The sequence below is a fragment of the Lactuca serriola genome, chromosome 6 (genome assembly GCF_051521515.1).
Source record: "Lactuca serriola cultivar US96UC23 chromosome 6, Lser_US96UC23_V15, whole genome shotgun sequence".
In the NCBI taxonomy this organism is placed as follows: domain Eukaryota; kingdom Viridiplantae; phylum Streptophyta; class Magnoliopsida; order Asterales; family Asteraceae; genus Lactuca; species Lactuca serriola.
Genome location: NC_136413.1, coordinates 63,386,221 through 63,394,572, shown reverse-complemented (window position 1 = coordinate 63,394,572; position 8,352 = coordinate 63,386,221). Strand labels below are relative to the sequence as shown.

The 8,352-nt window shown below is 39.4% G+C and overlaps 1 protein-coding gene across 1 annotated transcript; it reads right to left on the bottom strand.

Annotated features, from left to right (window-relative positions):
- Window positions 1–447: 447 nt before the first annotated feature.
- LOC145059840 (uncharacterized) lies at window positions 448–945 on the bottom strand. Its single transcript, XM_079007614.1, has one exon. It carries the CDS (start codon window positions 943–945, stop codon window positions 448–450), a length of 498 nt encoding a protein of 165 aa, XP_078863740.1.
- Window positions 946–8,352: the final 7,407 nt, after the last annotated feature.

Sequence of the window (8,352 nt, the reverse complement as noted above, 5' to 3'; positions counted from 1 at the left end):
TGGTGGTGTGAAATATCTTTCATTATCAACTGAAGGTGTAGCAGCAGCATACTGTGGTGGCCTAAAAGATGAAAATGAGGGGCGTGACTGTCCAGAAGACTTGTTCTGGGGTGAAGACTGAGACTATGCTGGTGATCTTGTTTGTTGTTGCTGTTGATTTCCCTTGCTTGTTAGTAAAGGACAATTTGCCTTCCAATGGTTCTTCTTCTTACAGAAAGCACACTCATCAAATGCAACTCTGAGAAGATTTTGGTTTGAAGATTGATGTCGTTGTGGAACAGCAAAGACAGCAGGAGTGGCTGTCTTAGGAGCTTTATCAACATGGGACTTGATACGAGTTTCTTCATCAATCAACTCGTGAGCAACCGAATCAACAGTGGGAAGAGGTGTACGATGCAAGATTGATCCATGCAGACCTTCAAAATCTGAACGTAATGCCATCAAGAACTAAACCAAACGTTGCTCTTCCCTTTTATCAATATAAGGCTTAAAAGCCTTCAACACATCAGGTTCTGTAAGAGCTAACTGATCCCACAAATCCGACATAGCTGCATAAAATTCCTGAACACTGAGATTGTTCTGTTGGAGGGCTCGAATATCAAACTCTAACTGATACTTCTTTGTAAAGTTAGATTGAGTATACAACCTAGCCAAGTGATCCCCAACCTCCTTTGCCGTGTCATACTTCGCCAACTGAGTACCAATAGACTGGATGACAGAATTGTTAATCAAAGTAATGATCTTGGAGTTATCAGTCTCCCATGAAGCTAGTAAGGTTGCATAATTATCGGCCTTCTCGTCTGTTGGTTTCTTCTTATCAGCTGTAACAATCCCCCACATAGTCTTTCCCCGCAAGAAATTTTTCATAACATAACTCCAATAGGCATAGTTTTTTCCATCAAGTTGAATACTAATGGACTGAAGAGAATCATCTCTTGGGGCCATATTTCAATATCGGCCAAACAGTAAATACGAGTAGCAGCAAAAACGATCAAGATCTCAAAATCAACAAAACTAGACGAAACGAAACCCTCAAAATCGACAAAACGAACAAATCAAACCAAACCGAATACAAAAACTAGCAAGAAAAGCATACCCAAAATTGCAATAGTGGCAATGAACAGTGCACGTAAACAGTACGATGAATAGTGCGATGAACAGTTCCGATGAATAGTGCTATGAACAGTACCGATGAATAGTGTGTCGATGAACGCCGGTGAACAGTAATCGTCGATGAACAGTAACTCGCCCCCAAAAATGAAAAAATACAGATAATCAACCGAGCTCTGATACCATGTAAACTAACAAGTGAAAGACATATAACGACTAGGGTTTCGTATTATTATCAAAGAGAAGTACAAATACAATGAAAGGGAAAGACATAATATATAGACAAACTAATTAGGATTTCCTAGCGAAAAGGCCCAATACAAAATAAAGCCCAAAATCTTAATAGGCTAACAATCAATATATGTAATTTTACACATTTCAAAAACATAAATATACTTTTGCAAATACTTCAACATAAATAAAAGTGCATATTCCAACTCCAAATAAAAATTGCAACTTATAGCTTGTAGCCTACTACCAAACATTTTAGCAAAGATATTATGAATCTTATATTATGTTATTCCGCATTCAACATCTATGTCTTTTTAAGTCGAATAGTAAGACCCAAGATTCTATCTTATTAGAATTGATAATAGTGATTCCATATAAGTTAATATATTCAAATCAAGGATGATTCAAGTTGTACATGAAACTTGGTGTTTGATGTGATTACATGATTCCTTATGCAGCTTGTAGTTGGAAGTGGTGATTCCAAATAAGAATTTCCTTTGGAATAGGTTGAAATGATTTTAAAACAAAATTTATTTTTATAAATCACAGATGTAGCTAAAAATTGATCAAATGATCTAAACCTAAGAGTGTTTTGAAGAGGTTAAAGTGTTGTCAAAGATTTCATAAAAACTCGTAATTTTTATAAAGGTTCGGAACAACACAACTTCATGGATGAGCTTGGAATCACATTCATTGAATGAAAATATAATTTAGGGATGCAATTGATTATTCCAAATGTTATTAAGATGTTTCTAATTCCATTAAGAGATTGTTAAATGATTGGATTGATGATTTAAGACCAATGTTGATGTTTGATGTCTACATGAGCTTTTCTATAGCTCTTGTGATATTGAAATGTATTAATCGTTAAGTCAAGGGTAATATAGGACTTAATTGTGATGAAATAATGTTAATAATAATTTTTTTAATTCATTAAGACTCATTGGTGAAGTGTGGTTAAATTTGGGAATACGAAGAATAAATTACAATGTCCCAATGGGAAAATTGTATTCTAGGACGAGCTGTGTGTTACACGGTCGTGTAACTCCTAAAGAAGTTTTACACTACTGTGTAATGTAATTTAAATCTCTAAAATGATTTCTAAAGTTTTATCCCTTAGCCTTTGACCTCCAGTTGTTCCTCCATATAAGGTTAACACAAGTAAAATTAGACTAAGAGAGTGTAAGGATATATTACGGGTATTTGAGTCATTTTATAATATTTTATTACATTATTAGGTTTTGATTAGGAGCCCATTTGAGCATTGAATATAGGTGAATAATAATCCCACGTTGTTGAGGTGAGTACGTACCTAGAGTACATGTCCTCTATCGTAATTTTTGAAATATTTTGAGTATTATATATAGGATGGGTGGTGAGACTATCCATGACAAAGGAGTAAGTCCATATAAAACAAGGGATCAAGAATATGGGTTTAAAGGGAGGGATGCTCTAGAGCTGGACAAAAGTAATTTCTTAGACTCGTAACATACTAGCTTAAGGGTGGAATCGTCTCATGACTCTCTCAATTTTATACCTAAAGGAGTAATACCTTTTTATATAATGTTTATGGTCATAAATTGATTCATTTTTTTGTGTCAATGGCAACGTATTAGATTAACAAGAAACATTAATTTGGGTAGAGCCTTAGTCCATTGTCCCTAAAGTGCTTGGGGATTTTCCGAGTAGATGCATGTGCATATGCAAAGTTTGAAATATTGAGTAACCTTATCTAAACTTTAACTCAAATCTATTTAATGCAAAAAAATGTTTCTTTTAAATGTTTTTGGGACTTGAGACTAAGGAATTGGGTTTTCGCCATTACCCAATTCCATTCCAACATCCAATTATGTTATTACTCACTAGGATTCCTCAATCTAATGTTATTATTGTAACATGTACATGCCGATGATGTTCAACACTTGCTTTATCTTACTAGATAAGGCCATAACTTTTTGTGGTTAATTAAACTATTTATAATGATATTTTAATTGAACAACCTCGTCATTGAAACTATTAACATTGTAATATAAATTGTAAAATAAACATTTAGGATCAATTTGACGACGTTTCTTTCGAAAATGTTTTATACATTTAAAAGAAGACCAATTCTTTATCTGTACGAAGGATGTATCCATGCGAGGGAATCTTCATATTGTGACATTTATTAGGGTGCAAGCTCTTCATTATATGGTGTCTTAGGCTTACCCTTTGTGATATGAGTTTTTGGGTAGAGCTTCCTTATATATACTCGTATAGTTTTCATGTTTAGGTTTGAGAGAGCTCCATTGTATAGATTTCTAGTGTAGTCCTACATGGACTGATAAAGCACATTCAATAATAAATGAAAAACTTTTTGACTTTGTTTGGATGATCTCAGTGAAGAAAACCTGAAGAAAATGTGAAAAGGATTTTATATTTTGTGTTTGATCTGAAAATTGATTTGAGAAAATCGATTTTAGTGTTTGTCGACAGTTGCAATTGAAAGTCAGTTTAAAAAGTCAAAATTGAAATTTTTAGTTGATTTCGATCCTATAGTTCATTACCCAAGAGCTAATCATGTTTCCACTAAATATAGAAAATGTCTTATGATCGAGGTGGTGTTGAAGGATAGAGAAGCTTTAATGGCATTTAATTATATTTACATTATTGAGGATACGCAATCAGTTCAATGGGAGTTCAAATCGAAATATGGGAAATTGAATGTCAAAGTATATCGATATGAGGAAAGGTTAATTTTGATGTGTATCAGTTAGCATTAATATTGGTTGAAGTTATGATTTTGCTAGTGATTGATTGTGTTCCATGGATGGAAACAAAATTTGATGAGAAGTTTAGATTCCGTCTGTCCAAGGACCGATACCGGATGTTCAAATGGTTGGATTGTAACATCCATAAAAATCATGAAAAAATTAAACTTTTTAAACATTCCAAAACTATCCATTGTATAAAAATTGTTTTCAAAATAGTTTAACATCAGAGAAATCCGAAAAATCATAACATAAAATATGAGGAGGTGCACGATCAAGCCTTCGCCTTCCCGCGATCATCTGAAGTACCTGAAACATAACCAAAAACTATAAGCCCAAAGCTTAGTGAGTCTTCCCCAAAATACCACCACACAATCATAATCAATAACAACATGCATAATGAGCCTTCAGCCTGACTGGACCGCCTCGTAGGGCCTTCAGCCTATCTGGACCGCTCCCGAGCCTTCGGCATGACTGGACCGCCTCGTAGGGCCTACAGTATATCCGAACCACTCATCGGGCCTTCAGTCTTACTGGACCACCTCGCATGCCTTCAGTCTCTCCATACCCCCTGGGTCTGTTGGCCTACATAACAAAGCATGACTGCCTCAACCCAAACACACACACACATACATGTCGACATATAAATAGCAATTAAGTACATAACAAGTCTACATACAGTCAAACCGATCTACAGATCACTAAGCATAGCAACATGCTATCTACCAGGATATCGATCTAACATCATAACCACATAGACACATCCTATCTACCAGGATATCGTTATAAAAGATCACAAGAGTAATAAAGCAAGATAACAATCCAAAGGGTAGGCCTTGGTGCCTTCGACCCTTAAGTATAATGAGGAAAACTCGCCTCACAAGTAGTGCTGAAGTGGTAAGATAAAATCTCAACTCGCAACCCGAAATACCCTTCAAGTCAAACTTGGTCAACCATGGTTAAAGTTAAATTCAACAATTAAGGTCAACAATCCATGTTGACCCAACTCGTCGAGTGCATCTACTAACTCGTCGAGTTCCTTCAAAACTCGGAGAATCATGAAAACTTGAGTCAACTCGTCGAGTTCTTATAATGTCCAGAGGATCGGAGAAACCCCGAGCCAACTCGCCGCGTTGGCAAAGCAACTCTTCAAGTTTTCCTGTCTTAACTCATTTAGCCACTTTTAAGCGAGTCTAAAGCCCCAAACTATAGATCTGGTTCCCTAGGGTTAAGATACCACGTAAAGTTGCTAACTTTACATCCATGCAAGGAATCATGGGGCTAAAACACTCAAGTAAAGCTTATTATGGGACTTAGGGCATTAAAGAGGGCCAATACTTGATAAAGTTGGCAACTTTAAGTCGATGGAGGCCATGAGAGGTCCAGATCTGAAACCATAGCCTCATAACATGCTCAATTCCAAGAATGGTCCTAAAATAAGCTAATAATGACCTTAACTTTCAAAAGAAGAGATCTAACAAAAGGATGATCAATGTAGCGACTTTATACCTCAAAATGGATGCAACAACACTGAAAATATCGGATCTAAAGATTATCCATTCAGCTATGCACCACCAAATCCAACTCCTTTAAGAAAAACACCAAATAACACTCTATAAACTCTCACACACTCAAAATTAATGATGAGGTACGATTTAGGGTTTCTCTGGACTGAGGGGACGATTAGGGAGGCTAACAATGAGAGTTAAAGCCTTTAAAAAGGGTGCAAACCCTAAAAATTAGGGTTTTCATGTTCGTCCTTCAACTCGTTGAGTTGGGGGCTTCAAACTTGTTAAGTAGACCCTGAAAGATGTGCGGCCATTAAAACTATACACGATGAGTTGGAGCCCTCCAACTCGTCGAGTTGCCCTGAAAAATTTGAATATAAAAGCTTAAACTCATACCTGAAGATTGGGATGTTAAAATTCTCTCCCACTTGAACTAGGCTTCGTCCTCGAAGCTTGCTTCGATGAACAATTTCGGGTAATGCTCTCGCATCTCAGCCTCTGACTCTGAGGTCCACTCAGATCCCCTCCGATACTGCCACTGTACCTTTACCAAAGGTATATCCTTGTTGCACATGACCTTTATCTTCCTCTCTAAGACAACCACTGGCTTCTCAATGTAATTTAGGCGTTCGTCGACCTGAATGTCATCCAATGACACTACCGTATCCTCGTATAATATGCACTTCCGCAATTGCGAAACGTGGAAAGTGCTATGAATTTGGTGGAGCTCCTTCGAAAGGTACAGTCTATATGCCACCTTGCCAACCCTTGAAATAATCCGAAACGGTCCAATATATTAAGGACCCAAATTTCTCCTTTTCCTGAAGCGGATCACATGCTTCCAGGGTGAAACCTTCAGCAACACCATATCGCGACCTGAAACTCCAACTCACATCGGTGCCGGTCCACATAACTTTTCTACCGACTCTGAGCCGTTCGCAATCGCTGCCTAATCTGTTGAATCTTCTCAGTAGTCTACAGAACCACCTCGGTCCAACCCATAACCCGGTGACCAACCTCACCCCAACAGACTGGGGTACGACATCTTTGCCCATACAACAGCTTGAAAGGTGGAGCACCAATGCTAGAATGAAAATTGTTGTTGCAGGAGAAATCTACAAGGGGGAGGTGGGAGTCCTAGCTCCCACCAAAATCAATGACATAGGCCCTCAACATATTCTCAAGGGTATGAATGGTCCACTCACTTTGGTTATCTGTCTGTGGATGTTAAGCAGTGTTAAAATGTAGTCTCGTTCCCAGTTCCTCATGGAACTTCTACCAGAAACGGGAGATGAATCGAACATCATGGTCTGATATAATAGAGACCGGCACCCCGTGGCGAGGAACGATCTCGCGGATATACACATCGGCCAACTTCTTGGCCGATGAACTCTCCTGAATTGCTAGAAAATGGGCGCTCTTAGTCAATCGATCCACGATGACCCATATAACATCATATCTCTTCGCCGTCCTCGGCAACTTGGTGATAAAGTCCATCATGATGTGCTCCTATTTCCACATGGGAACCTCCAGAGGATGCAGCTTGCCACGCGGCCTCTGATGCTCGACCTTGACCATCCTGCAGGTCAAGCACCTCTAGACATACCAAGCGATCTCTTGCCTCATGCACGGCCACCAGTCACTCAAACTTAGATCCTGGTACATCTAGGTGGTTCCTGGCTGAATAGAGAAATGAGACTTATGAACCTCCTCCAGCACAATCTGTCTATCCTCGCCAGACATCGGAACCCACACACGACCACAACGGTTCAACAACCCATGACTGTCCTGAACAAATCGGGTGATCTCGCCCCTGATCCTCTCAATCTTGTAATTATCCTCTCGCACACCATCAGCCTGAGCCTCTCTAATAAATCCCACTAGGGGAGAGTCCACGGAAATCCTCATACATGATGTTGGAACCAAAGATCCAGCTGACTTGCGGCTCAGGCATCCGCCACCACGTTCGCTTTACCTGGATGGTAAAGGATATCACAGTTATAATCCTTGACCACGTCCATCCACCTGCGCTGCCTCATGTTCAGGTTCGACTGATTTATAATGTGTCTCAAGCTCTTGTGGTTCTTGTAGATGGTACAACGGACCACGTAGAGGTAATGCCTCTAGATCTTGAGGGTGAACGCTACCATTCCCAACTCAAGATCATGCATGGGATATCTTGTCTCATGCAGCTTCAACTGTCGCGATGCATAGGCTATCACTCGCCCTCTCTGCCTGAGGTCCGCTCCTAATCCGGTGATGGATGCATCACAGAAAACCACAAAATCCTATACTCCCTCTGGAAGGATCAAGACGGAAGCTTCACAAAGCCGCTGTCGTAGGGTCTCAAATGTTGTCTGCTGCTCAGGGCCCCACCAGAAATCTACCCCCTTCCTCGTCAGACGAGTGAGGGGTACTGTAATTTTGGAGAAATCCTAAATAAATCTCTGGTAGTACTCTGCAAAACCCAGAATGCTCCTGATATCCAAGGGAGATCTGGGGACCTCCCACAACATCACCGCCTTGATTTTGTTCGGGTCGACCAAAATCCCATCCTGTTTAACGAGATGTCCGAGGAACTGAACATCTCGCAACCAAAACTCACATTTCGAGAACTCTACATAAAGCCTTTCTCGCCTCAAAACTCCCAAAAGCTCATAGAGATGCTCCTCATGCTGCTCTCTGGTCTTGGAATACACCAAGATATCATCGATGAACACAATAACTAAGCGATCGATCATCGTCCTGCATAC

What these genes read in the sequence shown, in the direction of transcription:
- LOC145059840 (XM_079007614.1), bottom strand. Translation starts at nt 945, where the DNA reads ATGGCCCCAAGAGATGATTCTCTTCAGTCCATTAGTATTCAACTTGAT.